Here is a 23,218-nt window from a genome sequence, read left to right on the forward strand (position 1 = left end):
ACAATTTAGAGCTTTTGGTCCAAGTAGGATAGTTCTAAAATGATATAACAGCATACCTTTTCTAGTTGCGTAGGTGGCTACTCATTTGCTTTGTATGATCAGTGTTCATGCAGACACACCAAACTGATTTCAACCTACGCCAAGATGGTTGTCAAACAAGTCTACACTTTCAGACCACAGAAAAGAGGTTCTTTGAGACATGGAACTCAGTGTTTGTACGGAGGGGAAAAATGTTTGGAAGTTTCTTCTTGTAAATAAGTTTTGAAATCACAGGTGTCAAAATTATCTCCATATGGAAACAATGGCAATTTTGTATTGTCACTTTATAATAATCTTGCATGGTACAGTTATACTTACATTTTGCAAGAGCCTTATATTTGCACGTTGCAGCTTTTTCATTCTAATAGAGACTGTGAGACAATGAATTACAAGATTTATTTGAAATTACTGCATTTTTTAGTAATATGCGATTCTTTTATTTTGGCTCATTTTAACTGTTTACTGCACTGGCCTTGCCACATAAAATCTTAGTTGGCAAAAGACCCAAATATTGTCTGTCAGTGGGAAAAATCTCTTTCTGCATCAATACATCACTGCTTCAGTAAGCAGTATAGTGGGAACGTGTTGAACATATAGTATTGGCTTTTGGAAATATGCAATCCTGGTTATATTCTACTTACAATAAAGCCATGAGTATTTTAAATAAAGAAAAATCTATGCTATTTAAAAAAAAATATGACTCACTTACGGTTTTTTAGTTATGCTACAAGTTATTTATTTTGTTATGTTCTAAGAAGCAGTTCCCCCAATCATAGTCTATATTTTCAAATGGAAAGTGCTTGTGAGCTATGCCATCTGCTACAATATGCCATGCCATATTCATTTCACACTATCTGTGTTATCAGGGCACTGCTAGAAAACAGACTTCTTTCATGAATATTTTTTGTTAGCAAAGTGTACAAATTTGTCATCAGATGTTTGGTGTAACGTACATGCCAATGCAACATAGGGTAAAGGGAAGAGTTGCTTCCCCTTAAATACTAGTATCTTTCACGCTGTGGCCTTGGACTCAACATTAGATATTTTTAAAATAATTTTAGCTATGCTGTTTCCATTGCATGGTAATGAAGAGGGTAGTCAGCAGGTAACCATGATAACTCCATGTGCTCTTACGAGACCCAGCAGTATCATTCACATTCTGTAGAGTAGTCTTTAGAAATTCTGGTAGGAATTGGTATGCTGGTTAATAAAAGTTACTAATTTACCTGGAGAAAACAATAATATTTCATGCTTATGTCAATCAGTCATCTAACAACGTGCATGGTTTATGACCAGATTCATATAGATAAAGAAACCAGAATTTGATTAGTAACTGCTAAAACAACTAATAAAGTAACTATTAAAATACTTTATGCGAGAGATCCTTTATCTGACAGAAACACCTAGCAGCTGGCACATTCATACATATCTTTAACTCAAATGACTTTCGGTCTAGATGTGTGAACACTGTATAATGAGATATTAAATATATTTAATTTTAATATATTGTTGGATATTGTAATTTAAGTTTTTATTGGAGAAGTTAGAAATGAGCTAATCTCCAGCTTTATTGAAATTGTCTGGATTTAGCTATTTTACAGCTATATTTGTGGGGAATTAATTTTAATTTGCTAATCTAGCATTTAAAAAGTCCCAATTTTGCATGTTATTCCAATTTTTTCTTTGTTTGAGTCAATGGGTTGGAGTTTCTAGTAGCAATGTCTTGTAGGCACCATTTGTTGGTTCTAGTGTGCTTTTTATTGTCATCTCAAAGTAGCTAAATTATGTTCAATATGAAAAGTTTATTCTAAACAAGCAGGAAAAAAAGCGGAGAGTCATGGGCGCTGCCACAGAGTGAAGACAAGGGTGTATGTTCTCTCCATCTTTATTCATTCATTCAACACATTTTGAAATCAGTAAACCTAATGGAGTCAACCTGACTTTGAAATGCGTTGTATGAATGAATAAAGATCCAGAGAACATACACACTTGTCTTCACTCAGTGTCAGCACCCGAGAATCACTGCTCTTTCTGCTATTTGATTTTAATGTGTCTCTTTCCATTGGCGTGTGGATCAGTGTCAGAGCAGCAGCCCTTCATTCTTACAAGTACGGAGCCTGGTCACAACTGAGGCAGGTGAGTATTTGCAATCCTTTGCTTGCTGTGTCGAATATTGAGTGTAACACATTTGGAGCACCTTTTCTCTTTTTGTTTGCAATGTGTCAATTGGAACCTTTGAGTAAAAAACTATTATGGTAGAGCTTAGCATCATTCATTTACAATTTTGGCACAATCAGATATTTCATAAGATGGTAAAATAGTTTTGTGACTGAAAGGTTTTACATATTCTAAAATATAAAATAATTACCATATTTTACGCTTTATAAGACACAATTTTTGCCCCCAAATATTGAGGGAAATGAGGGTGCGTCTTATAATGCTTATATACCTTACTGGTACTGTTGCTGCAGGCTGGAATGAGGGTGTGCCCGGCACTAATGCTGGGGTGTCTGGCACTGCTGCCTGGTGTTGCTGCCCAGGGTGTCTGGCATTGCTGCCTGGGGTGTCCGGTGCTGCTGCCCGGAGTGTCCGGTACTGTGGGGGGCTCTGCTGACATTTCGTGAAAGGCCAGAGCCCCCACAGTTCCATGGTTTCCTGTGTGATGGACTACAGGAAAATGGCCGCATCAAGATCTTGGGATATGAGATTTCAGGACAAATTTTAAATACTGACCATTATCAATTTATGTGATAATAACTCTGGAATGCTTCAATGGATCGTACTGATTCTGAAATAACTTTTTCATGATATATTGTGCTTCATGATAGTGGTAAAACTTCTATATGACTTGCATTTATTTGTGAAAACAAAACAGAAATTTGGCAAACAATTTTAAAATTTTTAAATTTTTATGCTCATAAATCACATTTATTTTAGATTTTTCCTACAAAAATGTTCTTTTAGCCCTAATTTTTTAATTTCACAAGGGTAGCATGAGAAAATGCACCATCAAGTTTGTTGAGCAATTTCTTCTGAGTACGTGGATATCCAATATGTGCAAGAAAACTACTGTTTGTGGCGCATGGCAGAGTTCAGAATGGAAATAGCGCCATTTGTCTTTTTGAATGGCAAATTTGCTGGAATCATTAGCTGATTCCATGTTGCGTTTAGAGAGCCATTAATGTGCCTAAACAGTGCAAACTTTCCACAACTGCCCACATTTTGGAAACTAAACCTCTCAAGGAATGTATCTAGATGTGTAGTGAGCACCTTGAAATATTTTTACCACAAAAAATGTTTTAGCCCCACTTTTTTATGTTCACAGAGATAGAAAGAGAAATTGGAGCCAAAAATGTGTTGTCCAATTTCTCCTGAGTACACCGATGCCCCATATGTGGCCAAAAACTACTTTTGAAGTACAGTTCAAAGAAGTGACATATTAGTGTCCAGATCTTGATTGACTGGCTTGAGGGTGCCATGTCATATAGGTAAAGCTCATGAGGTGCTAGAACAGCATAACTCCCCATAAGTGACCCCATTTTACTAAGTACATCTCGCAATAAATTATTCCAGGGATGCAGTGTTCATATTCGCACCACAAATTTAATACCATTGGGAATTGAAGAAAAAAATTACATTTCACCAACAAAATTTTGTTTTAGCCAATTTCTGCTGCATGTAGAATTACCCCATATGTGTCTGTAATACTGCTAAGTAGAGATGAGAGACTTTGCCATTTTTAGGGTCGAGTCGGGTTTCATGAAACCTGAATTTCTCAAAAGTTGGGTAGAACGAAATCGGCAGACTATAGGGAAAAGTCGGAGGCCAACTGAAGCACAAAACCCAATGCAAGTCAATGGGGAAGCAAAGTCGGCAGGGAGTGGAAGACAGTAAACACACCTACAGTGCCCATTTCAATGCCAAAACATCAATTCTTATTACTGAAGCTTGTCAACCTTAATTTACTTCATCATAATAGTTACGCATTGAAAACGGGGTTTTTTGGCTAAAGTTGTGGGGGAGTAGGGCTGGGTCCAGGTTTTCGTGTGCCCTGGGCCAAAGAGTGTCCGTGCGCACCTTTAACACATGCCACAACTCATGATGCTCCGATACGGCACAGAAATATACTGTAGGTATAGAACAATGACAAATACTTCACTGCTTACTTGACATGACTGATCTATTTTAAATTGCACAATAGCTCAAAAAAAGGACAGTATATTACTCCATACAGTATTATGGCCATCACATTGTGCGCCATACAGAATAATGAGCCCCATATATTTCTCCATAGAGAATAATTGGCCAATAATAATGTTCCATACAGTATATGATGAGCTCCACATAATGCTACAGTATATGGACGATGCTCCAGTGTGTTATGGGCCCAAATAATGCTCCACATATAATGGGCTACATTTCTAATGCTCCAGTGAATAATGGGCCCCGTAAATGCTGCTCCAGTGTCTGATGTCCCCAATCTGGAATGCTTCAGTATATGATGGACCTCATGGATGATGCTCCAGTGTATGATGGGCCCTAATAAAGCTCAATATATAATGGGCTCCATTTGTAAAGCTCCAGTGTGTAAAGGGCCCCATAAATGCTGCTCCAGTGTCTGATTTCCCCCATTTGGAATGCTCCAGTACATGATGGGCCTCATGGATGATGCTCCTGTGTCTTATGGGCCCTAATAATGCTCAAAATATAATGGGCCCCATTTCTAATGCTCCAGGGTATCATGTGCCCCATAGATGCTGCTCCAGTGTCTGATCTGCCCCATTTGGAATGCTCCAGTATATGATGGGACTCATGGATAGTGCTCCAGTGTATGATGGGCCCTAATAATTCTCCATATATAATGGGCTCCATTTCTAATGCTCCAGTGTCTAATGGGCCCCGTAAATGCTGCTCTAGTGTCTGATGTCCCCCATTTGGAATGCTCCAGTATATGATGGGCCTCATGGATGATGCTCCAGTGTCTTATGGGCCCTAATAATGCTCCATATATAATGGGCCCCATTTCTAATGCTCCAGTGTATCATGTGCCCCATAGATGCTGCTCCAGTGTCTGATCTGCCCCATTTAGAATGCTCCAGTACGTGATGGGCCTCATGGATGATGCTCCAGTGTCAGATGTTCCCCATTTTGAATGCTCCAGTATATGATGCGCCCCATTTTTAATTAACCCAGACCTGGTATGTGAAAAGAGCTCCATGGAGTAATCTGAAGTGTGTGCTGCCACATCCTTCAATTTTGGTGTGGGTGAAGGACACAAGGAAAGTGGTTGCTCCTGACCAGAAGCCTGCACTTACGACTCAGTGCTTGCATTTTTTTAAACTTCAGAAAAGGAGGCGATAGAGCTGGAGGCTGTTTCAGCAATGTAAGCCAAAAATAGTTCCTGATGCTCTGGATTTAAAAGCAGTCTACCTACTCCCAGAAAACAGAGCCTTACAGGCCTTGCAGAGGTAAACCATGACGCAGGCTCAACACCTTCTGCCTTAGCTGCTATTGTGTTTTTGGCACTACCAGCAGATGCACCACCACCACCATCAGTGCCAGGTGGCCCCCCACGCCCACATCCACATCCTCTTCCACCACAGGCTTTAGAAAATGGACCCAAAATACCAGCAGATATATGGTACTGTATCAGAAATGTACAGCTCTATACAGTCTAGGGATAACAGTAAATCTCCGTATATATTTCATGAGTTATACACAGATGCTCACAGGCTCAGTATGGATTACCCAATAAAATAAAAAGGTGAAAAAGGGTACAGTATCACCAGATACAAGGGATATATAGTATAGTGTAAACATTCTGAATCTCCGTATACATTTTAGGAGGCAGACACAAACGCTCTCAGGCCCAGTATGGATTACACAAGAATATGTAAAGCTGTAGATGGGTAATGTAACACAAGCGTACAGCTGTATACAGTGTTGGCCAAATTTGAAATCTCGGTATATATTTCCTGGTGTGACCCTCAGACACTTAGTCAGTCTAGGTTTGACCATAATAAAAAATGTTGTAAAAAAGGTACTGAATAACAAGATAGCAAGTATATATATTATAGGGTTCAATTGAAATCTCCATATGCATAGTCCCGTAGTCAGTCTCAGATGCTTACTCAGTATGGAGTTGACCGTAATACTAAATGTCGAACAAAGGTACTGTATAACAAGATACAAGCTGTATCGAGTATAGGGTAAAAATTGGTATCTCTGATTCACCGTATATATAGAAGGCGTAAACCACACACGCTCGCTCACTATGGATGATACCGTAATACAAAATTTTGAACAAAGGTACTGTATCAGCACATTCCAAGTGTATCCAGTTTAGGGGTAATTGTAAATTTCTGTCTATACTCCCGGAGTCAGACACAGACACTCACAGGTTCAGTATGTTTTACACCAGAATTAACAAGTGGAAAAAGGGAAAGGTAGTTGAAGCGTACAACAGTATACAGTGTTGTGGTACTTTTAAATCTTCATATATGTTTCAATCTCAGTAAGCCAGTCCAGACTCTCCGGTACTGGAAACTACATGGATAAAAGTACAGACGGAAAGTCGACTGTTAGCAGAAATTTGGGAATTACTCATTGCGGGAAAACCTCCCGGTACATGTTTTAGAGGCAATGCAGAGCATCAATTACTGTGTCTGTGGAGACAGTGAAAACGGTTCTTTTTGAAGAAAGGATTGCTTTATCGCAGTAGTGTGGATCACATTACCGTTACTCATCTCTATCAAATTGTGATCACAGGGAGAGATGTAGACATGGTCCTCACTGCCTATCATGATGTATCTGGTCATTTTGGAGTGCAAAAGAAAGAAGCCACAGACTGTAGGAAATTCTATTGGATTGGCATGAGAGTAGACATTGAAAATGGTGGCATGAATGTCACATGTCTGTGACTATCACGACTGTGAAAGGTGATCATATAGCACCACTGCATCCGCTTGTAAGTTGACGTCCATTACAAATGGTAGCCATCGATCATCTGAAGGTAGAGGCCAGCAGGACAGGGCATAGCTACATCTTAACCATCATCGATCAATACACCAAATTTCTAGTGGCTGTCCCTGTGAAGGACTTAACTGTCCAGACCACAGAGCGGTGGAGCAGGGAGAGGTAAGTATTGCAACTTGCAAGTGCTGTGGCCATGACCAAGTGGGGGGGCACACTCGTAGTCAACGGTACTGGCACAGGGCCCCTCATAGTGCGCTGGTGTGTCTGACGGCGAGTGGGCCCCCACCATCAGAGACACTGTATTGTACTATGAGGGGCCCTGTGCCAGTGCCGTCGGCCATCTGTGGGCCCATTCACCTGTTCAGAGCAATGGCACTTGCCCAGGTGCGCCAGGTGTTGACCCCAGCCATTGGGGGGTGGGCAGCCCACTTATGGAGGTTTAAAAAATGGCATATCTTGATGTTTTGGCTGGACATTCAGCTGCTGCAAAGGGCGGAATTGGGCAAGTTCGAGGAAGAGGAGGACAAAAGCGAGGCAGTTTTCTGGCAACCTATGTGTCATCAGGGGAAGGTGGGACAAAATCCTTTGAAACCCATGCATGGTTCATTTTACTGATGGTTAGATCATCAACATTTTGGGTAGACAGAGGGGTCCTTTTTTCTGTCAGGATTGATCCAGCAGCACTGAAGACTCTTTCAGATAACACACTAGCAGCAGGGCAAGCGAGCTCCTGTATGGCATATTGTGCCAATTCAGGCCAGGCGTCTAGTTTAGAGGCCCAATAGTCAAAGGGGAATGACCTGTGAGGGAGAACATCGATATGGGAGGAGAAGTAGTTTGTAACCATAGTTGACAACTGCTGTCTCCTGTCACTTTTAATCGATGCAGTATTAGCAGTCGTGTGAGCGGTACTTGAGAAATCATTCCACAACATGGTCATTAAACCCCTGTCTCCAATGCCACTTCGGCTGTGTGCACCATGAACATCTCTTCCATTGTACCCACTATGGCTCATTGGAGAACCAGCACCACTGCTGTGTGCTGGGAAAGCCTCAAACAAACGGTTTACCAGAGTTGCTTGTTTGTTAGCCAATATTATTTCTAGGTTCTCCTGTGGCATGATGTTGTGTAATTTGCCTTTGTAGCGTGGATCGAGGATGCTGGCCAGCCAGCAGTTGTCATCATTTTTACGGGGGTCCCTTTTTAGGATCTGCAAGGCATAATAGCACATGTGGACCAATGTTCCAGGTGTCAATGATGCACTGCCAGTGGTGGGTGGAGGAGCACTTTCTGGCAAATCCACATCTTTACAGTCACGAACAAACACTGTACCTGACCTTGGAACGTCAACATTTTCTCTTGCCCCCTGAGAAGCAACCTCCTGCCCAAAATAATCATCCCCCTCATCCTCCTCCTCCTCTTCCTATTCTTCCACCACCTCGTCCAGGACAGTTCCCTGACCAGACAATGGCTGACTGTCATAAAGGCTTCCCTACTAATCCTCCGCTGCAGATGCCTGATCCTAAATATGCGTCAAACTTTGCATGAGCAGATGCATAAGTGGGATGCTCATGCTTATGATAGCGTCGTCTGCGCTTACCAGCCGCGTGCATTCATCAAAACACTGAAGGACTTTACAGAGGTCTTTCAGAGCCTTGACCACTGCACACCCGACAATTCCATGTCTTTCCTCAAATTGCCTGCCCATGTATCCTCCCACAAATGCATTACAGCCTGCCTCTGTTTACACAGCCTCTCAACCATGTGCAGGGTGGAGTTCCACCTTGTTGCAATGTCTATGATTAGGCGGTGATTGGGGAGGTGGAGCTTCTGCATACAAGTGCAGTGGACGTTTGAGCGTTGGATGTGCAAGCACAGTCGTCGCACCTTATGGAGCAGGGATGTTAACTCCAGATAATTATTAAGGAAGCACTGCACCACCAGGTTCAAAGTGTGAGCCATTCAAGGCATGTGTGTGAGTTTTGCACGGGCTATGGCTGCCACAAAATTACGGCCGTTATCACTGACTACCTTGCCTGCCTCAAGATGTAGACTGCCCAGCCATGACTCAGTTTGTTGCTGCAAGTAGTCAGCCAGTACCTCCGCGGTGTGTCTGTTGTCGCCCAAAGACATCATCTTTAACACAGCCTGCTGATGCTTACCACTAGCTGTTCGATAGTGGGACACCTCCTGTGCAACACTGCAAGCTGCGGATAGAGTTCTTGTGCGACTGCGCTCTGTGGACAAGCTTTCGCTGATAGAGGAGGATCGAAAGCCTACAGCCAACTATTTCCAATACCGTGGGCTAGGCAGCACTGTTCCACCGCCGCTGTCCCCAGTGGAGCCTGCATCCACCAAATTAACCCAGTGCGCACTGATGGACACATAATGGCCTTGGCCATGCCTACTGGTCCATGCATCTGTTGTGAGGTGCACCCTTCCACTCACTGACTATTTTAGTGCATGGAGAATATGGTCTTTCACATGCCGGTGGAGGGCAGGGATGGCTTTTTGAGAAAAGAAGTGCCGACTAGGTAGGTCATAGCGTGGGACAGCGTAGGCCATGAGGTCGCGGAAAACTTCGCTTTCAACCAAACGGTAGGGCATCATCTCTAATGAGATTAGTTTGGCAATGTAGGTGTTCAAACAAAGTGTACGCGGATGAGAGGATGAGCACTTTCTTGTCCTACTCAGAGTGTCTGGTAGGGTGAGCTGGACTGGAGAGCTGCATATGGAGGAAGTAGTCGTGGACAGGATGGAGTGAGAGGGGGTTGGTGATGGTATTGGTGGTGATGGCCTAGATTCAGTGTTGTGTTGCAAAACCATTGTGGTTCCCTGAGTGCTTTGGCCTTGCGGCGACACCTCCACATTTAGTGCTGGTGGTGTGCTTAATGGTGGTGGTGGTCTTACAGTGGGGGAAGCGATGGAGCGTTGATGGCTTCCTTCAGTCGGAGCAGGTGCACATGTGCTACCTGAGGTTTTGCAGTCCGTCCACATTTGCCAGTGCATGTTGATTAAATGTCTAAGCATGCAACTGGTATTCAAATTTCTGAGTTGTTTACCTCGGCTAAAAGTCCTTCCGCACTTCCTCCAGGTAACCTTTGCCTCATCAGTAGGATTTTGGACAAAGAAATGCCACACTGCACTCTTCCTACCAAGGTATACATTTTCTGGCCATGCACGCTGTGCTAAGTTGACCGTCTGGCCACGCTGTCCTGCAACTCTTTTAGTTTTTGTTCCATGTTTTTGGACAGCTATGGGCCTGGCAGAAAACTGCTGCTGCGATGTCAATGCCTGCTGCGGATCCTTCTCCTTATCTGTACTATTGCCAGCGCCATCCTTCTCCCCCAATGGATGCCAATCCGGGTCAAGAACTGGGTCATCCATCACCTCCTCTTCAAAGTCATCTGCACCTTCCTCTTTACCTTCCTCTGTGTCTCCGTGCAAGGTAGTATAGTATCCGGGAAGGGGCACCTGAGTTTCATCAGGGTCACATTCTGGCTCAATAGACTGCGAGGGCAATGTAGTGCTCTGGGTTGATATACCAGCAGAAACATCTAGAAGTGGATGTGCATCAGTGCTGGGGAATTCTAGATTTGACTGGATAACCCAGGCATGGTATGTGAAAAGAGCTCCATAGAGTAATATGAAGTGTGGGCTGCTGCATCGTTAACTTTTGGTGGGGGTGAAGGACACAAGGAAAGGTGTTTTTCCTGACCAGAACCCTGCACTGATGACTCCATGCTTGCAGGTTTCGAACGTTCACAAGAGGAGGCAATAGAGCTGGTGGCTGTTTCGGCAATGTACGCCAAAACCTGTTCCTGTTGCTCCAGCTTTAAAAGCGGTTTTCCTACGCCAAGAAAAGGCAACCTTACAGGCCTTCTTGGGCCAGACGATGATGCAGTCTCAACATCTCCTGCCTTAGCTGCTATTGTGCTTTTGCCAGAACCAGCCGATGCACCACCACCATCAGTACCAGCTGTGCCCCCCTGCGCACGTCCGCAGTCTCTTCCACCATACTTCTTCATGTTTGGGAAAATGTACCAAAAATACCAGCAGAGAGATGGTACTGTATGAGGAGCGTCCAGCTGTGTAAGGTGTATTAAAAAAATTAAATCTACATATATATTTTGTTAGTCACAGACGCTCTCCCAGTATGTATTTGACCGTAATCCAACAAGCAGATATACGGAACTGTATAAGAAGAGTACAGCTGTATACGTTTTTTGGTAACTAACAATCTCCGTATATGTATTTACGGAGTGTCACACACACGCTGACTCTGTATAGATGTGACTGTAATGCGAACGGCAGATATATAATACTGTTTGAGAATCGGACAGCTCTATACGGTGTCTGTATGGAAAATTGTCAATCTCCGTCTATTTGTATAGGGACTGACACACGCTGTCTCTGTCTAGTTTTGACCATGATCAAACAGCAGATATACAAAACTGTCTGAAAAGCAGACAGCTCTCTAAACTGTAGGTCTGGAAATATGGAAAAACTCCTCGGCTTTTTCTTCCAGAGTCACACCCAGATAGCTTCTATTTGTCCGTGATTCCAGCCGGTACACCGTAGTGTGTGAGGAGCTTGCACCGCTATACGGTGTGTGAAAAAATGAACGCTCAGTAACTCACCAGGACAAAATAATAAAAGTTGGAGTGCTTTGAAAAAAACAGTTTGAACAGCAGTGTGCACACAGCAATGCAGCTAGCAGGTAGCCTTAAAAGGCAGCCTAATCACCACCAGCACTGCTGCACACAACAAAAATCCTCCCCTTCCACTGCACACTAACTGTACAGTGAAAAGAGCTATCAGCAGAAGCAGTTTTTTTTCTTCTTCCCTGCCTAACGCTCTCCCTGTTCAGAATCAGCAGCAGCACCTCTCCCTTCTAAGATCGGCAGAAGTAAGAGGGTGGTCAGCGGTCACAGCCTTTTATACCCACTGCAATGCCACACAAAGCCAGCCAATCACTTCAATGCCCTTCTCTAAGATGTTGGTGGCCGCTGCCCATGTCATCGCGTTGCCCACAGTGTGCGTCCTCCATCATTGGCTGAGAAAAGGCGCTGGAAGCATTATTTGAAATGCGACTTTGGCGCTCTGATCGGCGACCTCATGGCCGACCTCACGCTGTGGTCAGGTTTCAATCGGCGAAACCCGACTTTAGCTAAAGTCGGCTATTTTTGAATTTAACCGACCAATTTCGCTCAACTCTACTGCTAAGTTGTATGATGAGACATGGAAGGTACAAAGAGCTATTTGGCTCCTGCAGCGCAGATTTTTCTATAATATTTTACGGACTTCATACATAGAGCCCTTAAGTGCTGGAACAACAGAATACTTCCTCAAGTGACCCTAATTTGAATACTATATTCCTTTGGGGCTTTATCTACATGTGTAGTGATGATTTTCACTCCATGGGTATTTTCCAGAAAAAACAGTAGTGAAAATTGCAAACTGCCATTGTAGTGCCCATACATTGTACATTGCAGTCAGCAGTACATTGAAGTTACCAGCATGTTGTAGTGCATAACTCATGCTTCTGAAGACATGCACCTGTAAATTTGGCCACTGTCATTGCTACAGAAATGCCAAACATGTGGATGCTAAATGTGGTTCAAGCACACTGTGAGACCTAGAAGGGAGGAAGCATTTGAATTAGGGAGCGCAGAATTATCTTAATTTCTTTTGTGGGGCAAGAGCCATAGCGTTTATATAGAGCTTGTGCACTACCAGTAACATGAAAGTCCCCTTTATTTCTGCTAACAGATGATGAACCTAAGTGGAGACATGCTTTTTTTGTGGAATAATTTGAAGCTTTCATTGGGAACATTTTACATAATGTTTGGGATCACATTTATTTGGCACTCTACACGGAGCACTTACTTTGGGGTTTCCATCTAAATCTCAATGTGACATGATTCAGATGAAACCCCAGAGAAAGCCACTCACTAATTTGAGGCATCATAGATATTCTGGACTCTGTGTGACCTATTTCAGTTTTTCCCTTTTCAGAAGCGTACAAAACTGTGGCGGACCACACTTTTAAGCATGCCTAAAAAGACAGACACCTCTGTATCACAGCTTAGATGACTTCCACATTGCCTCCATCTGCCTCATTCTAGGGAATCTTCCACTGGGGGTTCCATTTGAATTACGCATTTCAGAGATTTACACGGAAACCCAGGTGTAAGCGCTCAGTGTAGAGTGCAGGACAAATGTGAGCCAAGCCCTACTGCAATACAGAATAAAAAAATCAATAGAAGAATAATTGGTTTTATTTATTTTTCTATGCCATTCCTCATGCTGTGTAAGTGATTAGATGCCCTTATTCTTCGGGCCGGTGCAATTACAGTGATACCAGATTTTTTTTTATGTTTGGCTGGTGTCACACACTAAAATACACTTTTTAATACAAAAACTTGAAACCCCATATTTTTCAATATTTAGGCTTACAGAATCATGTGACGACTTGTTTTTGGGGGACTAGTTGATAATCTTTGGTACACTTTTTGGACTCAAGACATTTTTTGGTCGCTTTCTATTTCAATTTTTAGGAGGCAGAATGAACAAAAGCAAGTAAATCATTTTTTTTATGCTATTCCACATGTTGCAAAATTGATAAGGAGGCTTTATTCTTTGGGTTAGTAAGTTTACAGTGATGCCACATGTATATAAATTTTTATTTTTGACATGTTTACACAATGCAAATTATTTTATAGAAAAAATAATTACTTTTGCTTCCCTTTATTCTGGATCTATAACTTTTTTATTTTTCCGCTGACGGTACTTTTTCACAGTTTGATTTTGCCTGATAAAATTCTATTTTCAGAGATACCATTTTTATTTACAATCGTCTTTTTGATCAAGTTTCATTTCACTTTTTGTTTGGTGGTGTGATGATAAAGCATAGTGTTTTTTGCCCCTGTCTTTCTTTTTTTTACAGAGTTCACTAAAGGGGTTAACTGGTGGGACAGTCTTATAGGTCGGGTCGTTCCAGACTCGGTGATGCCAAATATGTGTAGTTTTTTTTAGTTATTTTTGTTTTTATATTAATAAACATATTTATTGGATTAATATTTTTTTGTTCTCTTTTTTGTGATTTTTAAAAAAATATGTTTACAATTTTTAATAACTTTTTTTAAAATGTTTTACATTGTCCCAGGTTGGGACATCAACTTTCCCTGCACTGATCACTGATTTAATAATCTGCAATGTTTTTGCATAGTAGGGCATTAGATCTGTGCATAGCAGGCTATGTAAAGGCATGTCAGCTTCTTCTCTGAGCAGGAGCTTACAGACCACTGTCTCTCGGTGACCTCGCGGTCATCTTTTGGCCCGGGTCAACATGGAGACCATTGGAACCACATGATCACAATCACTGTGCAGATGGGAGCAGAGAAGGAGGTCCCTCCTTTTGCGATGCCCTTCGATCTCACAGTTATAATTGGCAGCAGCATTAAATGGGTTAAACGCTCGTGCCAGATGCTAGCACTGATTGTGGGTGTTGCTGCAGGGTGTCAGATCTAATATAGAGATAGAGAGCTGACACCTACATTTGATCAAAATGGCACCCAGCATTAGCCCGCGTGATTGTGAAGAAGGATATGACCTGCGGTTTGCAAGAACGCAGCTCCCACAGCGCCATTCATTTATGGCACATGTCAGGAAGGGGTTAAAATTAATGTACTTTTTAAAGCGTGCAATTTCAGGATGAACTTGGAGGAGATACAGGTTTTTTTATATGTTGTCCTACCAAAGATTTTATTTTTAATAAGAGATGGTTTTCTAGTCTGAAAAAAGTAATGACACTATGTGAATCAATGATAAGAAGAATAATTTGCTTAAGTAAAGAAGAGTATCAATTGGATAAGAATGACAGTAATTTTATATTATTTAGTGAAAGGTAAATTAAAAGCCTCATTTACTTAAAGTAATCCATATGCATGTGAATTGAAATTATTTCAAATTTAGGTCTTATTATTTTACAAATCTGAACTTGAAAACTATGCTTTCTTAAAAAAAATCTTTTCTATTCCAGCAATATATTCATATTTATTCATAAAATTATATACATTGTTTAAGGTGACTTTTCCCTACATAAATTTATATATATTGATGATAACAATTGTAGCCATTATATCAAATATATCTGGCATTAAAAGCAATTTTTCCCAATCATAGGCTTTAGCATTAATTGATACTTTTCCTTGAGCTTATTTTTTCCAGTGCACTACATGCTAGAGATTAAAAAAATCATTTGAAATTCAAATTTTTCAGCTTTACCAGATATTTTTTCTAAAAGTTTGATTTGCAGTCAATAAATTCACATGAATTTCAATACTGGAAAGCTTGTAATTTCTAGGAAAATACACATGGGGACAGGAGCTAGAGAAAGAAATTCCTGCTGACCATAAGAGCTTACACTTTACAATAGATAGAGATAGAAGACACCACTGACTGTTAAGGGTCTGTCACACTAAGCGATATCGCTAGCAATATCGCTATAACGTCACTGGTTTTTGTGATGTAGCAGCGATATTGCTAGCGATATCGCTACATGTGATACTTACCTCCGACCAGCTCCCCCGCTGGTTATTGCTGATAACGCAAGAACGTCCAGGGCCATTTCTCGTCGTCAGCATCCTGCTGGGCTTCCTGTGGCACCAACGAGCGACACATGGATGCGGGCGGGAGGACGTTAGGATCGCCTCGTCTGACAGGTAAGTAACGACCCCCGACCGCTGCTATGTCGCTGGTGAGATCTGCCTGTGTGGCAGCTCACTAGCGACCACTTAGCGATGCACCAGCAATCCTGACCGCATCATATCGCTGGTCGGGATCACTGGTGCATCGCTAAGTGTGACAGTACCTTTAGAGCTTACACTCTACGGAAGAAATGCAGCAATTACTCCATTGATTATCAGAGCTTGCACTCTACAGGTGGAGAGAGCATGAAATGACCTTTCTGGCCATTATGGTGCACTGTACATGAGAGAAAGGCATACCAAGTGACTCTGGAGATGTCAAATGACTTTGCCGTACCAACTGTACCCCGCTGTGAACCAGTGATCAGTGATTCCCAAGTTCTGACCACCACTGTACATGGCATGATAAAAAGTAAGCTGTCATAGCTGTGTATTATGGGGAAACCCACAAGACAACACAAAATGGTGGTAGCCTGCTGTCTGATACTTCAACAGTGTGGGAAATGGTGTCAGTCAAGTTTTTTCTTTTTGTTTTTCAAACTGTAAATTGAATTTCAAAATGTTTTAGTTTGCATAAAACCATGTATTTAAGAAAATTTGACTCAAACTCGATCTCTTTCAGATTGATCTTCTCATTTCTTCTATATATAGAAAATAGGAGATCTTTCTTCCCTTTCTATAACCTCAGGAATTTAGTCCATAGCATCATGGAGGACATAAAACAACAGCATTGAGCAGCATAGTAATGCCTCATATGCCTCGAAGTGACTCTCTTCCTTTGACTCTTTCAAGCTTTTACCTCTTTCTCCCCTGTCCTTAGACAGCAACTGCAATCTCATCTTTTGATGAGCTAAAAACCTGTGTTAAGATGATTTTCAGTAATTAAGAATCAATAATGATTACATGAGTTATGAAGAGGAAAATAGGTGTCTAATAAATAAACATTGATTATACTACTGATTTATAAAAAAAAATGAAGTCCTCGCTTTAATGGTGGCAGATAAAAAATTACCTTTTCTTGATGCTTCAAAGCTGTCATAAAGATTAATTCTTTGAGTATCATATGTTAAAGTTGTGTTTGGAAGTAATGTCCTGTTCCTGTTAATTGTATTCACTGCAAATCTGAAGGCAAGTTCTTCTGCTCCAAAGGGACCAGACTCAACATATTCAAAAATTCCACCTAGAAATAGAAAAAAAATAGTTAAATATTGATATATGTGTATTCGTACATTAACAAAAATATATTACTCTATAGAATAAAGGTTTAAAATTAGGCCGGGGTCACACATGCGAGAAACACGGACGAGTCTCTCATGTTAATACCCGTCACTGCTACCGACACTCAGGAGCGGAGCGTGAGGCCGCATAGCAATACATGGAGCTGCACGCTCCGCTCCCGAGTGCTGACGGCAGTGCCAAGTATTAACATGCGAGACTCCTCCGAGTTTCTCGCAAGTGTGATCCCGACCTCGGTCATATATCATACATATTAAACAACAAAAGATCAAAGTTATACTACACATGTATATTATACAGAAATATTGCTGCAGATGTAGCAGTTTTCTGAATGCTGAGCCCTGCATAACCCCACCAACACCACTGATTGGCTGCTTTATGTGTATATTGTAAATTGCTAAACCAAAGAAATGAGCAGAAGCATAAGTTGGTATACGTTCGATGTGTAAGAGCACATTCATACTGTTGCTCTTATAGTCAGGCCCCTGTGCTGTTCTGCCATTATCTGACACAATGTAAGATTTTATTACTAAAGACAGTATAGAACTATTCCGGTTCATCATTGGGATGATGTTTATGCTTTTTTGATCAAAATATTGTTAAGTAAGTACCCTATATTATTTACATGTACTATTAGTATTTACTGATGTGCCTATTGCAGGTTATATGCTCATTTTATTTTTTTTCTTGAATTTGACAGTGCATGTTAACATAAAATTGCTAATCAGTGGCGGGGGCTGATTACACAGAGCCATTGACCAGAAGGCACTCAACACCTAGTCCTGTAGTGATAAATTCTTGCTGATAAATCACTGATTTTATTGAAACAACAGCACTCAGCCTAGTAAATGACATATCACTGCAAGCAGGGTCTCTACCCCTACATCAAGCTGGTTTTAGATTTTATAACAAAAATCTTTAAAAAAAAACAATGTTGCTTTATTTGCAATCAAGTCAAATGAAGGGCTAACTGTATGACAAATGGACAGGCAAGTTCCGTGAAAGGAAGAACTCTCAGACAGAAAGTGGTCCTCTCTACAATGATGATATCCCCAGAAAAAGACAAGTGTAGAGTTTGACTTCAAGAAATGAATGCAGATTACATGCATATGCATTTTCCTATCTGTAAGTTTTTTTTTTCAAAGAGCATTTATCTTCATATCATTTACCATATCAAAGGTGATTGCATAAAAAACAGAACACAGATCAGTACATTTGTGATGACAGACTTTTGTGCTTATTATTGGGTTGCATAACTAAATATTCAATATTAATATTTAATTATTTTAGCCATAGGAGGGTAGCACATACAATGGTTAATACATTAGGGGATTATTATTCAGTGCTTTGTAAAAGAAGGATATTTTCATAACTGTCACTAGAAGATAAAGAACAAGAAAATAAAAGGACAGAGAATATGGCTTCATGCTAAGAAACACATGCTGTCTGTATTGTTGCCAAAGAGACACATTTGAAATTGTAATTAAAGAAATACTGAAATGTTTAACATCTATATATCTAAAATTGAATGTATGTGTGTATGTGTGTATCACCAACCAATCACGAAGCATCTTTCATTTCACCAGAGCTGTTTAGAAGAAGCTGAGCTGTGATTGGTTGCTATGAGCAACAGTTTTCCTTGCAACCAATCACTAAGTATCTTTCATTTCACCAGAGCTTTTTAAAAGAAGCTGAGCTGTGATTAGTGGCTATGAGCAACAGTTTTCCCACTCCATGACAACACCTCTGCAGACACTGACCAGGTGGGAGAAATCTAGCATCCCTGGAATCATAAGCTCCCAGCCATTGTCTGCCCCCCAGAAAGGAGCAGAGAACACATGACAGAAATGAATCCCCCCTCCCGTGCCCACATACCCATCACACATCCTTCATCCCATAGGCACATCTTCCAACTTAAAGGGATCTCCAGTATTGAAGCTAGGGCAAATCCCTCAGCGCTCTGAATCTGACCCCAGGCTTCTATTAATGGGATCATTGGTATGGAAGTAAGGGCAAATCAATACAGTGCTTTGGTTTTGACCCCAGGCCTCTCTTAAAGGGATCCCTGGTATGGAAGTGAGGGTAAATCCACTCTGCGCTTTGATACTGACCCTAAGGCTCTCTTAAAGGGATCTCTGGTATGGAAGTTAGGGTAAATCTCTCAGTGCTGATTCTCATCCCCAGCTTCTATTAAAGGGATCCCCAGTATGGAAGTTAGGACCGTTCCACTTAGCGCTCTGGTTCTGACCCCAGGCTGACAGGATGATGAGTGATATTAGGGGTAGTAGTCTGGTGGCTCTGGCTGACGGAATGATATGGGATATTAGGTGTAGTAGTCCGGTGGCTCTGGATGACGGGATGATGTGGGATATTAGAGGTAGTCATCCGGTGGCTCTGACGGAATGATGTGGGATGTTAGGAGTAGTAGTTCAGTGGCTTTAATGGGATGATGTGGGATATTAGGGGAAGTAGTCCGGTGGCTCTGACGGGATGATGTGGGATATTAGTGGTAGTAGTCCAGTGGATCTGGCTGATGGGATCATGTGGGATATTAGGAGTAGTAGTCAGGTGGCTCTGGCTGATGGGACGATGTGAGATATTAGGGGTAGCAGTCCGGTGGCTCTGACTGATGGGATGATGTGGGAGATTAGTGGTAGTAGTCCGGTAGCTCTTGCTGACTGGATGATGTGGGATATTATAGTGAATGTGGCTATGCGGATTGGGTGGGGCTCTAAACTCAGCTTTATATATATAGATATAATCATTATAATTTGTTATAACTAACCGTAGTTAGTTACTATGCCCAGGCAACGACGGGCTCTTCAGCTAGTATTTAATAAAGATCAAGTTCCTTTTTGATTTATGAATTTTCTCATAAACTGAGTGAAAAGCTGTCTAATAAATAGTTGATGTAAAAAAGGAAGATTTACAACCTGACTGTGCTTTACTATTATATAAAGTTAATTTCTGAAATGAGAAGAGAGGTAAGGAACAGATAAAATCAATATAAATCCACGACAGGCATTTTTGAACCATTAAGAGAAATTTTATATCTTTTTTTCAAAACTGTTTTAAATGTTGAAAAAGCATTAGCATTTTTATATTAAACTGAATTTTAAAAAAAGGCTAAAGGTTATATCTACATGGAAGATTCATTTTCTGAGTTTTCTACCAGTTCATATACTTTACATTTGTAAAAGTTTGATGGGAATATCTACCTCTAGAGGTTTATGAAGCATTACAGTCAATTAACCTACGATGTAAAGTACCTTCAAAGTATATTTCCGCATTTATTTAAGCAGTAATGCACCTACCTGACACAAAATTACAGTGATTAACTAAAATCAGTATATATGTGAATTTAAAGAGGAATTCCATGTTATTTTACATTCTGACTTGTTTATAATATTTAACTAAACCAAAGAGCTTATTTATACATACACAGCACAAGCACAGTTTGTAGATTTTACTCTTTTGTTGTCTGGATTAAGGGGAAAAACACTAAAATGTTAATATTTGATAGATGTGTCTTATTTGGATGATGTCCCCAATCATGTTACTTTAAAACTATGATTTATTGACTTTCAGGGAAGCTACGTTAAGGTGGCACTAGAGACTAGTTGTAGAGACATACTTTTCTTGTCTATAAGACTCACCATACCAGTTGGATCTACAAAGGAGGAACCAATATCTCCTAAAGTAAGTGTGAATACGGTTTCTAAGTAAAACTAAGCTCAAGAAATTACACATACTTATTGTATCTTTTATATGAACTTGTTCAAGATACAATTCACCAGTAAACAGAAAGTAGTATTTTTTAAGTATGTGTACATTTTTCTAAAAAATTGAAATATTTGTTTTTTTACTAGGCAGTATTTTACCAAATATTTAAAGTTATCCAACTTTAAGAAATAAAAAATAAATATGTATTTTATTATGACTTGACATATGATGACTAAACTCCCAACATGATCTATACTAAATCCAATCTTAACTGGGCAATAATGTTTTATTCCAATTAAAGTGCCATCTAATTATCCATTAGATTGCCTCATCATTAATATAGGTTGTACATTTCTGTACAAGGCATTATGTATAGTTTAAGTTAATTGTCATTTTAACTAATTTTCTATCATTCTGTAGTTTCATACTTCGTCGAGTACATACTAGGTAGCAGCATTGTCACCAGTTAGGTCAGGTTCAAATGATCGTGTGAAAAATCATCTGATTTTCAACTAGAGAAAATTGGGAGGTGTTTATCTGTATTGTCATTCATATGCCAGTTGTGTATCAACCATATGTCCATTTTTTACATCTATGGGACATCTCTTTGGCATCTATTTTTATTCATGAGCAGTTGATAAAAAATAGGTTGTTATGTTAATAATTGCAATATATTCTTAAAAATCATTTTTTTTCCAAAAAATTGAATGTTTAAATCTCATCAAAAATACTGATCCAAGAATAGGGACATTCTACATGCTTTCCAAAATCCACAAATCTGGAAATCCAGGAAGACCAGTTATTTCATGTGTGGGCACATTTGCTGGGCAGGTGTCTAGATGGGTAGATGAGGGTATTCTTAAACCTCTAGTAAAGGATGCGCCCAGCTACATTCAGGACACAACTGACCTATTGAAAAAAACTAGCAGCAATAGGTCCTCTACCAGAATGAACCATCCTGGCCACCATGGATGTGCAATCTTTGTATTCTAATATCCCACACCAGGATAGATTAAATGCCTGCAAATTCTTCATAGAAAACAAAGGGACTTATAATGATTCTGTGATGAAACTTATAAAATTCATAGTCACACACAATTACTTTGAATCTGACAACGGGCTATAGGTACAGAAGACAGGAACAGCAATGGGAAGTAAAATAGCTCAACATTACGCAAATCTTTTCATGGCAAAACTTGAAAGTGACTTCCTGTCCTCATGTTCCATCAGGTCTCTGGCATATCGCTACATTGATGATATTTCATTAATCTGGATGGAGTCTGAGCCACAGCTAAAGACGTTCCGTGAATAGTTTAATACATTTCATCTCACCATCAACCTAACATTCAACTACTCCAGCACTGAAATTAACGTTTTGGACACCATCATTAAGCTGCAGAACAATGAAATAGAGACATCCCTGTATCAGAAGCCAATCAACTGTCCAACATACCTTAAATTGGACAGTTTCCATCCAAAACACATGAAAAACTCTATTGTTTACAGCCAAGCTATCAGATACAATAGTATATGCTCTAACCCCATGAATAGAGATGAACACCTTGGTCGACTCAATAAGACCTTTTTGAATCAGGGCTACCATCCAAGAACAATTGAAAACCAGATTACAAGAGCCACCAGAATATCAAGGAATCACCTGCTACAAAGCTTTACAAAGCTAAAGAAGAAAATAACTGGGTACCTCTAGTAGTCACCTACAATCCAAATCTGGAGGTGCTAAGTGGAGCTGCACAGAAATTACAACCTTTGCTACAAAAAAGATGCCCGATTGCAATCCATTTTTCCTGACCCCCCACTACTGTGTTTTAGGCAGTCCCCAAATCAAAGAAGCATCATTGTCAGAAGCTCCCTGTACTCTCAAATATTTGCAGGTACCTTTCCTTGCAACCAGAAAAATGTAAAACCTGTCCATGACCATGGACAAGATAAAGATCTCCAATTCACACCAGGACTACAAGATCTCACGTACTTTCAGCTGCATCACATCAAATGTGGTGTACTTAATTATTTGTACTAAATGTCCCACCGGGGGTCTGTATGTAGGGGAGACAGGGCAAAAGCTTAGAAGAAGAATGAATTCTCACCGCCACACAATAAGAGAAAAAAGAATGGATCTACCTGTATTTTTGTATTTCTGATCACAGCACCATGGACCTGAAATTACTTGTATTGAAATGTAACTTCAAATCTCAGAGATGCAGGAGAGTCTGGGTGTATAAACTTATGACAATCTTTGACACACCCAGTGCAGGAATGAATGTGTTACATTGATTGATGTCTTTTTACATCAATTAAAGATTTTTCTCTTCAGACCTTGTAGGGGCATCACAACACAGAACAAGACCCCAATCAGAGGACAATAAAACGTTCACTCCTTATCTATGAACTGTTCCAATATGCATAGATACAACTGTCTTTCACTCTCCCATGACAGTTCTGTGCTGTGTTGTGCATAAATATGTGATTCTTCAGATTTTGTATTATTCTATATGCCTGATGAAGTGAGCTGAGTA

General features: G+C 40.5%; 1 protein-coding gene across 1 annotated transcript in view; it reads right to left on the minus strand.

Annotated features, from left to right (window-relative positions):
• Positions 1 to 23,218, minus strand: part of GRIK2 (glutamate ionotropic receptor kainate type subunit 2) — a 1,148,051-nt gene that overhangs the window by 797,573 nt on the left and 327,260 nt on the right. The window contains exon 2 of the mRNA XM_073589495.1: positions 16,738 to 16,905. Coding sequence (XP_073445596.1) covers positions 16,738 to 16,905 — 168 coding nt within the window. The remainder of the gene's footprint in view (positions 1 to 16,737; positions 16,906 to 23,218) is intronic.

This window comes from Dendrobates tinctorius, unplaced genomic scaffold, assembly GCF_039654945.1.
Source record: "Dendrobates tinctorius isolate UK_male_01 unplaced genomic scaffold, ASM3965494v1 ptg000111l, whole genome shotgun sequence".
Lineage (NCBI taxonomy): Eukaryota > Metazoa > Chordata > Amphibia > Anura > Dendrobatidae > Dendrobates > Dendrobates tinctorius.